Raw genomic sequence first — 13,525 nt, forward strand, 5'->3', positions numbered from 1 at the left:
GGGATCCATTAAATTTCTAGTGGCAACGATTTCCCAAGGAGGAAAGGGGAGGGCCTGGGGGACACTGATGAGGAGTGGAGGCTCGGGAGAGGAAACGGGGAAGAATTGAAGGGGGCGGAAAGAGATGGACAAGAGAGGACTCGTTGGGTGGGTTGCGTCTGAATACTAGTGTAGCTTCTTATGGCCTTGTAGGACTGCGTGTAGAAGTCTTCATCTTAAATCATGAGAGCACATTATAAGTAAAGAGTAAACGTGGACACACAGGTGTGAGTGGAAAAGTTGAATAGATGAACAAGCGCATATTGAAGAAGAAATAGGCGGCCAAAATCAAGAAGAGTGTAATCTGTGTAAAAGACTAAGGAGTACCCAGAGAAGTAAAAGGATTGTCACCTTCCTGAAAGCCAGGGCAGGTCCTGAGAAGGCTGGGTGCAGAGATGAGACAGGATCAAAAGTTTTGTCAATCATGTGTATCCTAGGAGACAACCTTTTTAGCAGATGTGAAGGGAGTGACCTGTTAATGTGGTTTGTAAATGGAGGCAGCCTATAGACCATTTTATGGACCAGATGATTTATCCTTGTTGAAGGGGAGATTGATGCCAAAAGGGCAGTAATTGAGGAAACAATGGGTTAAGGATAGAGCAGGAGAGATTGACATTAGGAAAACAGAATAGTTCCATTCTCTGAAACCAAAGAAAAGGAAACATTTTGAGGTGAATAAGACAATTTGAGGTAATTTTTTTGTCTTCCTATAGAAATAGGCACAGCCAACAGCAGTAATGTGGTCTGGGTAACAGACGGGTCTTTAGCTACCACGGATACCCTTGTGAAGGCAAAAACCGTAACTTACTCATCTTTGCATCTCCTGCATTGCCTAGCACACTCCCTTATACATAGTGGGCAGTTAATAAATGTTATGTTGAATATTTTTAAATGGAATTAAATAGATGTTCCTTGCAAATGAGAACTTCAGTGTACATGAACAAATAAAGATACCCCAGGGGAAAGTTGATGATCTTGAAGAAACAATGAAACCTGACTGTCTTTCTGTTTAAGGATAAATAGTTGCTTAATGCACCATCTCTGTCTGGAAAATTTTTTTTAAATACTGAATTCGTGAATGTAGGTCATAAGCATGAAGCGCAGTTCAGTTTCCACCGGTGGTGCTGGCCGCCTCTCCATGCAGGAGTTAAGATCCCAGGATGTAAATAAACAAGGCCTCTATACCCCTCAAACGTGAGTATTTCCCTCGTGGTTCTAACTTGCATGCTTTATCATCTTAGGCAAAAAAATTATAAAAAATAGTTAATACAAAGATGTAATATGAGTGATGTCTTGGTGAATCTTGTCTGTTCCTAGGAGTACCTAATTTTGGATCAATGAAATCTAAAAGTGGGCATAATACTCTGCTAGGTGTTGTGTGTCTCATTTGTTTCTTAAATTCCCAAAGCCAAATGCTTTACCAGGCACCCCCTAAAACGACTGTTAATTCTTGTTCAGTACTCTCTTATTTTTCTCTCTTATTCTAGAGCTACTTGTTTAAGCAGGCTCTGTGCTGTAACTTAGAGTTCACTGAGATATTTCCAATTAGCAAAGCTTCAATCAAATCAGAGCAAAAGTATTTGCTCTCATAATAAGGTATAATACAGTAGCAGCCTACAAAACACCACTCCTCCGAACTCTTTCCTCAAGATTTGCTGGAAAAATATCTGAAAGAACCTGCTATCATAAACTATAGTTTTTCATTATGAGTGATTATCTTCTAGATAAGAGAAGGCTATTTGTAAGCCATTGTAGAGCTGTATAATTCTTCTCTAGTACCGAGGTACAAGTTACTTGCTAACTGTTTTTAAATTACTTGGATTTACATAGTATGAGCCTATGCTACTTTTAGAAATTTGAAATATTTATATATTTTTCCTTGGAATACTGTAAACCAAGAAAATTTTTGTGCTGTTATACATTACTTATACCAAAAAGACGTGATGCCTTTAATTGTGTTAGAAGCTAAAAGGTCACCATTGTCAATGTTTTTTTGCCTGCAGTTTAGATAATGTAATAAGTGCAGCTACATTCTAATACAGAGCAGGCTCTAAAAGAAAAAAAATGTAAATGTGGTTAAGATAGTGGAAATCATAATGTAGATAGGATTTTTGTTCTGCAGAGAAGCAAAAGACTTAAATCTGCATAACAAGCCTTACCTTTAACCATTTTGTCTTAACTGGACTTCCTACCTACACTTTTCTTTGTCTTGGCAAATAAGTGAAATAAGCAGGGAACAGACAATTAAACAGCACATGTTCTCATAGGTGGAAGCTAAAAAATGTTTATCTCATAGAAGTAAAAAATAAAATGGATGCTAGAGGCTGGGAAGCGTAGGGAGAAGAGGGAAATAGGGAGAGATCTGTTAAAGGACACAAAATTATAGCTAAATAGAAGGAATAAGTCCTGGTGTTCTATAGCACTGTATAATGACTATAGTTAACAATAATATATTGTATAGTTTTAAATACCTAGGAGAATATTGACTGTTCCCAACAAAGAAATGATAAATGTTTGAGATGATGGATATGGTAATTACCCTGATCTGATCACTGTACATTATATGTATCGCAGCATCACTATGTACTCCATAAGTAGGTACAATTATGTGTCAATTTTTAATTTTTTCTGTTAATAATTTCAAATTAGTAAGTAATAATAATAATGATATTTAGGCCTGAAAGTATGTTCTGTGTCTTTGGGCTACAAATTTTCTATCTTGTACTTTACCTTCAGGGTTTTTTTTTTTTAACCTTGTTTTTACCCTTTGGAAATGCAAATTTAGGGTAGAAAATGTTTAGATAGTTATTAAAAATGAGACGAGTAAAACAGACTCTGCTGAGGTTAAAACAAAGACTAAATCTACCAAAGGGTACATACACCAGAGGGACCTCTGCTGGTCCCCCAACATTACAAGCATTATAATTTATAGTACCATGTTTAGCCCATTCTATTTATAACAGCTTTCGTGACTGCTAAACATTTTTATGATTTTTGAATTATTTTTATAGGTAGTGAGGAAGAGTTTTGGGTTCTAATATATTTCTAAAAGTTTCTTGAGCTAATTTTAATTTTTATTTTAAAGCGTTGTTTTCTATTTTTCTTAAAGCAAAGAGAAACCAACCTTTGGAAAGTTGAGTATAAACAAACCGACATCTGAAAGAAAAGTCTCACTATTTGGCAAAAGGTAATTATATTTTTTATTAGCTCTAATAAAGAGATTCTTATAGCCATACATTGTTGCCCTCAGAGAACAAATACATGGTTCCTTTCAAGAGAAAAGTTATAATCTAGTTTTCCTCTGATTTTAAATGGTTAAAATTTTAGGTTGTATCTGCTTTAGACAGTATAGCTAACACATTCAGACCACTATTTCACTGTTACAAGTAAATAGTTGATTGAAAATTCTACACCTAGCTTTCAGACACAGTGGAGTCATCGCATTTTAAAATAAGGAGTGGCCCAGGCATGGTGGCCACGCCTGTAATCCCAGCACTTTGGGAGGCCAAGATGGGAAGATTGCTTGAGTTCAGGGGTTCGAGACTAGCCTGGGCAACATGACAAGACCCTGACTCCACATTTTTTTAATTAGCCAGGCAGGCGTGTAGACCAGGTGCAGTGGCTCACACCTGTAATCCCAGCACTTTGCGAGGCTTAGATGGGAGGCTGAGATGATCTTGAGTCCAAGAGTTCGAGATCACCTTGGGCAACATTGCAAGACCCTGTCTCTACAAAAAAAAATTTTTTTAATTAGCCAGGTGTGTAGACCGGATGTGGTGGCTCACATCTGTAATCCCAGCACTTTGGGAGTCCAGGAGTTCAAGACCTAGCTGGGCAATATGGTGAAACCCTGTTGCTACAAAAAATACAATTATTAGCCAGGGGCAGTGGCACATGCCTGTAGTCCCATCTACTTGGGAGGCTAAAGCAGGAGGATCACTTGAACCCAGGAGGTGGAAGTTGTAGTGAGCTGAGATCACACCACTGAACTCCACCCTGGGTGACAGTGAGACTCTGTCTCAAAAAAAAAACTTTTTTTAATTTAAAAATTAGCCAAGCATCATGGTGCACGCCTATAATCCTAGCTATTCAAGAGGCTTAGGCAGAAGGTTTGCTTGAGCCCAGAAGGTCGAGGCTCCAGTGAGCCATGTTACCACCACTGCACTCCAGCCTAGGCAACAGAGAAACACCCTGTCTCAAAAAAATAAATGTAAAATGAGGAAACATCATGTAGTCTGACATTTTAGTCATTTTTACAGTCTAAAAGATTAATGAGAACTCCACAGAGCTTTTGTTTTATGGGCTATATCTGTCAAAATTAACCATAGTAGAAATTAAAACTGAGAAAAATTTAAAATATGTATTCAATTTAAAATAACAACCCATTACATGGTAACATAAATGTTTTCAACTTTTAAAAACCATATTTTCAAAAATAAAACAATTTCAGTAAGAAGAGTGATATTGTTTTACATTTTTGCAAATCTCTTATGGCTTAATAGCAGACAGCTAGATTCTAATACTTGATTCTGCATTTAATCTGTTACAATATCATACATCATGTTACCAGCCTCTGGAAAACTCCACTGTACACTCATGAGATATTGAAAATGAAAAGAGCAAATAACATCTTAGTTTTATCATAAAAATAGTTTTGACTTCTCAGTGATCCCTAAACAACACTTTGAGAACAACTATCTATCTGGAGTAGGTCAGTGATTGTCTAGGCTGCAGGTTGGAGAAAGACTGACTATTAAGGGGCACAAGGAGACTTTGGGGGATGATAGAAATGCTCATATTTTGATTGGCAGAAGTCACACAAATGTGTATATTGTCAAACTTCATCAAACTGTATGCTTTAAACAGGTGCATTTTATTCTAAACAGATTATGTCAATAAAATTGATATTTTTTTAAAAAGTTCAACCCCAAAATTAAGACGATAAATTATGTTGTTGTCTTGCCAAAACAAAATACAACTTTAAGACAAACCTGTTTCTTCCATTCTTTTGAAAATATTTAGAGATGAAGTACTTGTCACCTTTTAAAAAAGTCTCTGCCATGAAACCAATTTGGTTTCATTGGTTTAAACTTCCATTTTTGGTATTTATTTCAGTTGATGAAAAATCTTAAAGCATTTTTGTAATGTAATTCATCTCAGAGCTAAACTTTAGAGATCATAGTAATTACGAAATCTAGTATTTGTGGAGTATTCCTATAGGCCAGACATTGTTTTAAGTGCTTTATCTATATTAAATCTTTCAATCAATCCTCAAAACTGCCCTATGAGAAGGTACTGGTACTGTCTGCTTTTTTTTTTTTTTTTTTTTTTTTTGAGATGGAGTCTTGCTCTGTCGCCCAGGCTGGAATGCAGTGGCACGATCTTGGCTCACTGCAACCTCCGCCTCGCCAGTTCAAGCAATTCTCCTGCCTCAGCCTCCCAAGTAGCTGGGATTACAGGTGCCTGCCAACACATCTGGCTAATTTTTTTTGTATTTTTAGTAGAGACGAGGTTTCACCATCTTGGCCAGGCTGGTCTTGAACTCCTGACCTCGTGATCCACCGCCTCAGCCTCCCAAAGTGCTGGGATTACAGGCATGAGCCACTGTGCCCGGCCAAGTGTGTGTTTATTCTTGCCTCGTTTTACATCCTTATCTTTAACTGCTGTAACCTCATATTTTACTCTTCATTATTTGTTCCTTTTCTCTGCTTTAAATAAAGAATTCTGTTTAGTTATAAGAATGTAATGTTTGATGTTAATGTTAAAATGCAAAACTGCCTTGAAATAATTTAGACTTGATCACAGAAGCAAATAGTTTTAACTGGCTTTTTAAAAATATATTTCCAGAACTAGTGGACATGGATCCCGGAATAGTCAACTTGGTATATTTTCCAGTTCTGAGAAAATCAAGGACCCGAGACCACTTAATGACAAAGCATTCATTCAGCAGTGTATTCGACAACTCTGTGAGGTATTTTAGGATTTTAATCTAAACTGTGATTATTGTCATAGGTATTTTCCGATAATTTTCCATTACAAAACATTTGGTGGTTCATAAAAATTATTGTAGTTTCTTACAGAAAATGGTTATGCACATAATGTGTCCATGAAATCTCTACAAGCTCCCTCTGTTAAAGACTTCCTGAAGATCTTCACATTTCTTTATGGCTTCCTGTGCCCCTCATACGAACTTCCTGACACAAAGTTTGAAGAAGAGGTTCCAAGAATCTTTAAAGACCTTGGGTATGTATATTTCTTATTAGTTTAGAGACATGACTGGCACACAGAGATGAAACAAATTAAATCAATTTGTAAAAAGTTTGAGTTACAGAAATAATATGTTTTAAGATGACCACTGTGGGCAATATATGTAGGATAAATTGAAAAGAAAAAAAGCAACTGCTTACAAAAAACAAATAAAGATTGCTGATGGTAGAAGCAGGAAGGATTAACAAATTGTTAGTAACTGCTGAAGTTTGATGATGGATACAGACGGATTAAATACACTTTTCTTTGTTTAAAAAAAAAAACTACTCGTAGGTTATTACAGAGCAACAGAAGATAGAATATAAAGCCCTGAACTGCTGAAGTGACAGAGAATAGAAAAGACAAGCTGGATACCACAGATTTTACAGAAGCCAAAAAAAAAAAAAACCAGGATTCACGGCTGGTGAAAACAGAGCGTAATGAAATTGAAAGGGGGAAGAATGGATTTGGAGGTGTATATACCTGTGGTTTATTGGGGGTATATTTTAGGGAACAAAAGATGTTTTGGGAGAGTAGTCCAGCACATTGGTTGTATAGGTCAAGTTCTGCAGCTTGGGGGATAGATGTACAAAGTAATCTACAGAGAAATACACAGAGATTGGGATGACTAAGGATAGAATCCCAACATATCTTACCTCTAAACAAGTCAAGACTGAGTATATATGTGGAATTTTTTAAATGTAACTTCTCGATTAACCATTATCTTTACTAAATTATAATAACATTAAATTAGCTTATGTTTTTCTGATTTCTCATAGGTATCCTTTTGCACTATCCAAAAGCTCCATGTATACAGTGGGGGCTCCTCATACGTGGCCTCACATTGTGGCAGCCTTAGTTTGGCTAATAGACTGCATCAAGGTATTTGATTTGTTCTTTTGAAATGTATACATGGGAAAGGGTTTTTTTCCTCAAAAAAATATTTTTCTCTCCCAGTCTTTTGACAGTATTCTCAAAGTCTGCTTCAGAGTTTTCATTTTTCAAAGCACATTTAATTTTAAGTTTTTCAAACTATTACCACAGGTAAAAGGAAGACAGTACCAATTGACAAGGAGATTATTTATTATCATGAGGTTTTACAACTCAAAAATATGAGTCAATAGGAAATTCATTTTTTTTTTCCCTCATGAAATTCATTTTTACCCTTTTTAATTAAAATCCATATTCACTGCAAGAAGTTTGGAGCATACAGTGATACAACCATAATCTCCAAACTCAGACAATAACATAACACGTTTCCTCTTGATATTTTGTTTTGTTTTGTTTTTGAGAGGGAGTCTCGCTCTGTTGCCCAGGCTGGAGTGCGGTGGCATGATCTCAGCTCACTGCAACCTCCGCTTCCCAGGTTCAAGAAATTCTCCTGCCTCAGCCTCCTGAGTAGCTGGGATTACAGGCATGCACCACCATGCCTGGCTAATTTTGTATTTTTAGTAGAGACGGGGTTCCACCATGTTAGCCAGGCTGGTCTCAAACTCCTGACCTCAGGTGATCTGCCCGCCTCAACTTCCCAAAGTGCTGGGATTACAGGCCTGAGCCACCACGACCGACCCCTTGTGATATAGTTTTAAAAGTGCGTGTTGCTGTGCAAAGTACTATATGTATATTTTTTTAACTTTTGATACATACTGACAAATTTTTCTCTAGAAAACTTGTACCAATTAAAAGCTCAACAATGTTTGAGCATACCCATTTTTCCAAACCATAAGCATTGTTGTTTTAAAATCTTTATCAATTTAGGAGGTGAAAAATAGCTTGTTTATATATAAATGCATGTGTATATATGTGTGTATATATATGTGTGTGTGTATATATATTTAAGCAATTTATGTTTTTATATGGTTATTTTTCTTTTAACTTGCTTGTACATGGTTTTTTAGGCAAGTTTTATTTCACCATTTGCTTTTTGCTAAGAATTTGAATCTTTATATATTAAACTTACTGATGGTTTTAATAGTTGGCAACACAACAAGCAAAAAAAATTGACAGCTAATTTTTTCTTATTTACATTTTTTGTTTTTAAAGGTGAACTTTTTTACATCTATTATAATATCTACTCTTTTGATTTTTTTGTATTGATTTGCAAGAGTGCCATTTTGCAAGTCAAAAATGGTTGAGTCAGAGTAAGTTAGCTCCTGTCTATACGGTGCAAGTAATTTTTTTCTCTCTTTTTTTTTTAATTTCATGTGCTGTTTTATCTGTTCAGAAATGTGAGTTTTTAATCTAATTTAATGCAGTCTCTCCTTTTGTAGCTTCTGAGTTTCCTGTCCTACTTAGTGCTATAATTCCTAAAGCTAATACTGTTCCCCTGACATTGTCTTGGCCATCAGCACGCCTTTAACTAAATGAAGGCAGGCACTGGGTATATATGGATTTTGACCCAGGAGCCATGCTGGTACATACAGTACTACCCATTGTCAAGAGAGTAGAATTCCAATGCCATAGCCCATTAATAAAAATCCAAGTTTCATTGGACTTTATATATAACATTTATGCATTCAATTTGTCTCTCCCCAGTGATGCCCATGGACATTTGATAACTACTTTTTTGGTCTCACAATCAGATATCCCCATTGTCACTAGAACACTTAACCCTTGTTTGCCTAAGCAGCTTATGATATTATGTGGTCGGGAGATAGCATGTGGAGCTTGTGGATTACCTGCAGTAGCTTCACTTGGGGAGAGGCCTCTTGCGATGCCTCCAAGCCCCTCTGGTTTTTTGGGGTTTTTTTGTTTTTTTTTTTTGAGACGAGTCTCACTCTGTCGCCTGGGCTGGAGTGCAGTGGCACAATCCCGGCTCACTGCAACCTCCGCCTCCCAGGTTCAAGCAATTCTCTGCCTCAGCCTCCCAAGTAGCTGGGATTATAGGCACCTGCCATCACGTCCGGCTAATTTTTTGTATTTTTAGTAGAGATGGGGTTTCACCATCTTGGCCAGGCTGGTCTCAAACTCCTGACCTCATGATCCGCCCACCTCGGCCTCCCAAAGTGCTGGGATTATAGGCGTGAGCCATCACTCCCGGCCCTCCAAGCCCATTATTTAAGTTGGAATCCCCTCCTTTTTATATTGCTTTGCATGATGTGATGTATTAATCCATGAGAGACTGAAGGTTTCTTTTTCTAATTTTCTTTCTCATTTAACGTAAGCCTAGAAATTTAGCCACGTTTAGGAAGGCCTCTTTTCCTCCCCAATGTTTTTTAAAAAACAATTTTTCAAATTTTCTCCTGGTATTTTTATGGCTTCTTTGTGCTGTGTTTAAATCTTAATTCATCTCCAATTTATTTTAGTATAAGAAATAGAAGGCCTTCTTTTTTAAATAATTCACTCATGTATCTCAGTCCCATTTATGGAATAACTGATATTGGCCGGGCGCTGTGGCTCATGCCTGTAATCCCAGCACTTTGGGAGGCTGAGGCAGGTAGATCACCCAAGGTCAGAAGTTAGAGACCAGCCTGGCCAACATGACAAAACCCGTCTCTACTAAAAATGCAAAAATATTAGCCGGGTGTGATGGTGCACGCCTGAAGTCCCAGCTACTTGGGAAGCTGATGCATGAGAATCGTTTGAACCCAGGAGGTGGAAGTTGCAGTGAGCCGATATCACACCACTGCACTCCAGCCTAGGCAGTAGAGCAAAACTCCATCTCAAAAATAAATAAATGATATTTTCCCCACAGTTTTGAACTGTCACCAGTATGTTCTTAATTAAACCTATTTCTCTGCTCTTTTTTTTCTGTCCCTGCTTCATGACCATACTAATTCCTGTCACTTTCTAATATAGTTTATCTAGAAAAGGAACATTCTTCTTTTCACAATGTTAGCTATTGTCATATCCTCACTATCTAAATTATTTTTTCAGATTTTAAGAAAATCTTGTGATTTTGTTATTATTGACATAACATTGAATTTATGATACATAAGGGGAAATTTCCATCCTGTCAATATTTAATCTTATATGGGAAAGTGTTAAATCTCATTTATTCATCTCTTTTGTTCCTTCAGTAAGATTTTGTTTTTTTTTTTGTTTTTTCGTTCTATGGTTTTTGTTTGTTTGTTTGTTTTGTTTGTTTTGTTTTTTTTTTTGAGACAGAGTCTTGCTTTGTCGCCTAGGCTGGAATGCAGGGGTGTGATCTCAGCTCACTGCAACCTCCACCTCCCAGGTTCAAGCAATTCTCGTGCCTCAGCCTCCCAAGTAGCTAGGATTACAGGTGCCCACCACCACACCTGGCTAATTTTTGTATTTTCAGTAGAGACAGGGTGTCACCATGTTGGCCAGGCTGATCTTGAACTCCTGACCTAAGGTGATCCACCTGCCTCAGCCTCCCAACGTGCTGGGATTACAGGTGTGAGCCACCATACCTGGCCATGTAGTTTTCTTAATATCAAACAACATATTTTTTATCAATGCCATGTGTTTTGTTACTACGATGAACACACTTTCTCTTTTTTTAGTTCTATTTCTATGGTGATTGTTACTAAAAGAATTCTTTGTGTTTACTACCCTTATTGAATTGCTTTATTACAACTACTGTTCTCAGTTGATTTCTATTACTAACCACTGTTTTTAAATTAAGTATTTTTCATTGTATCATTTAGTATGATGTATTCAGTAGAAGATAATACTTTTCATGTTGAAGTTTATTCACTTTTATCAAGAATGATCTTTGAAGGTTATCCTATGCTTTTGCAGGATGTATTGAGATTATTGTTATTATCTTGACCTATTGATCTAATATGTTGATTTCCTAATGACCTCTATTTGTTCATTGTTTATTATTCATTTATTATGCTCCTAAATTGTTCATGCTTTGTAAATATGCTTTGATTTCCTATCTCACTATGCCTCCTTGCACAGAACTTGGCACATAATCAGTCCTGATTACAGTGTCTAAGTGATAATAATTTAGCTAAAGTTACCATGTCTTCTCTACTAAGGACCATAAATAGGAGGGTTGCATACACTGCAGGAGCATCTTGTTAGCCTTTTGGTTAATGATCAAAGTGGACTTGGGCCTGACTTATCCCAGATCCCTCTGTGTCCTTTTCCTCCTCTGATGTTTCACAATATTAAGAAGTGGTGTTATAGTGGAAAATACCACCTTTAGATGGAAACATGATTCAAATGTATACTTTTTATATCTATAATTACAGGTTGAAACTATTTCAACCAGTCTTCCTAGTTCACAATTCTTCAGTCCTTTCAGTAGTCTTTTCTATAGCTCTTGGGGATCTGTATGTCCCTGTGTAAGGCTCTCCTTGAATCTTGCAAAGTAGCAAGAGTTTTCATAAGGACCTTGACAAGGTGAGAGAAACTGTCTTTACCCTGATGACAAGATATAAGATTCTGTTCCTTATCTTGGGTTCTACCCTACATGTCTTTCAGACTTTATTAAATCTGTGTGTTGGCCGGGCACAGTGGCTCATGCCTGTAATCCTAGCACTTTGGGAGGCCAAGGTGGGTGGATCACCTGAGGTCAGGAGTTCGAGACCAGCCTGGCCAATATAGTGAAACCCCGTCTCTACTAAAAATGCAAAAATTAGGCATGGTGACAGGCACCTGTAATCCCAGCTACTCAGGAGGCCGAGGCAGGAAAATCGCTTGAACCCAGGAGGCAGAGGTTGCAGCGAGCCAAGATCACAGCCACTGCACTCCAGCCTGGGCAACAGAGGGAGACTCCGTCTCAAAAAAAAAAAAAATCTGTCTGCCACCTGAGGCCTTGTCGAAAAAAGGCAAGGTAGAAGACCGAGTTGTTAGAGCTCTTCTGCATCCGCCTTAGATAAGCAAAGAATCTTCTGAATGCCTTTAGAATAGGAAAGGGGTAGCAGGGCAAACAACTCTAGGCTAAGGACATTGTCTCCCTGAGAAATCCTGTATGTGAAACCCCATTCTTCTCTTACGTACTCCTAAAGCATAGTCCTTTTCTCAGAAGTTAGTATTCTTATACTTAGTGTTCATTATACTATTAGATACATATTGATATCTTGGCCAGGTGCAGTGGCTCATGACGCCTGTTATTCCCTGCACTTTGGGAGGCCAAGGCGGGTGGATCACCTGAGGTCAGGAGTTCGAGACTAGCCTGGCCAACATGGTGAAACCCTGTCTCTACGGAAAATATAAAAATTAGCCAGGCATGGTGGCTCATGCCTGTAATCCCACGTACTCCAGAGGCTGAGACAGGAGAATCACCTGAACCCAGGAGGCAGAGGTTGCAGTGAGCCAAGATTGTACCACTGCACTCCATCCTGGGTGACAAAGTGAGACTCCATCTCAAAAAAAAAATACATATTTATATCTAGGTATCTATATATCAAGATAATAGATATTAATAGATATATATCTAGTATATCTGCATTTATATCTACATTTATATATATTTATAGCAATTTCATTGAAATATTCTATTTTTTCATGTTTTAAATGTTATATTTTTAAAAGAAGATATAAAAACAGGCATTCCAAAATGGAATTTCTATGCCTTAAAAACCTTTAACTATTTTCCTTTTGGCTTGTCAATTTTAAACATCTGAATGTTTTCCTATAATTTATGTCATCACTTTCAATTTAAACTATTGTATTTCTAAAGATTTTCTATTGTAAAATTTCATCTAAAGTTCATATTGTACATACTGAATGAGTTACTCGATTAACATTTGGGCACCAAAATTGAGCTCAAAGAGAAAAATTATTATTGGCTTACCTTTTATGTGGCAATTCTGTTTTGGATTCTTAGTTAAAGTTGTATTAAAATGTGTATATTTGCTCTCAATGGGTTAATAGCAGCATAAAGGTCAACATTTTTCTCTGTAGAACAGAGGTAAATATAGAATCCATCCTTTCTAGATCCTGAAGAGTTTAGTTACTAAACAAAAGGGTTTTGAAATTATCAAAAGGATACCTTCAAATTGTTTTATTCGAAAGAAAGTCAAAAGTGTTAATGTTCAATATAATAACCTATCAAAAGAGACTTTTAGTTACACAATAATGTAAATGCTTCTAAAATTGACACTAAAAACAGAATTTGCCAAAAATGAAAGTTGCATTTTTCAAATCAACTTGCTTTTCTTGCTTGTGTACTAATTAGATACATACTGCCATGAAAGAAAGCTCACCTTTATTTGATGATGGGCAGCCTTGGGGAGAAGAAACTGAAGATGGAATTATGCATAATAAGGTACCATATATTATCATAAACTGTAATAATGAATTGCCTTGATATTATTGT

The 13,525-nt window shown here is 36.9% G+C and overlaps 1 protein-coding gene across 1 annotated transcript in view; it reads left to right on the forward strand.

Annotated features, from left to right (window-relative positions):
• The window catches only part of NDC80 (NDC80 kinetochore complex component), a 44,987-nt gene that overhangs the window by 290 nt on the left and 31,172 nt on the right, over positions 1-13,525 (forward strand). Inside the window, exons 2-7 of the mRNA XM_032152698.2 lie at positions 1,124-1,233; positions 3,149-3,226; positions 5,887-6,010; positions 6,110-6,282; positions 7,065-7,167; positions 13,385-13,474. Of these exons, the coding sequence (XP_032008589.1) occupies positions 1,133-1,233; positions 3,149-3,226; positions 5,887-6,010; positions 6,110-6,282; positions 7,065-7,167; positions 13,385-13,474 (669 nt within the window). The 5' untranslated portion in view covers positions 1,124-1,132. The remainder of the gene's footprint in view (positions 1-1,123; positions 1,234-3,148; positions 3,227-5,886; positions 6,011-6,109; positions 6,283-7,064; positions 7,168-13,384; positions 13,475-13,525) is intronic.

Source organism: Hylobates moloch, unplaced genomic scaffold, assembly GCF_009828535.3.
Source record: "Hylobates moloch isolate HMO894 unplaced genomic scaffold, HMol_V3 SCAFFOLD_5, whole genome shotgun sequence".
In the NCBI taxonomy this organism is placed as follows: Eukaryota; Metazoa; Chordata; class Mammalia; order Primates; family Hylobatidae; genus Hylobates; species Hylobates moloch.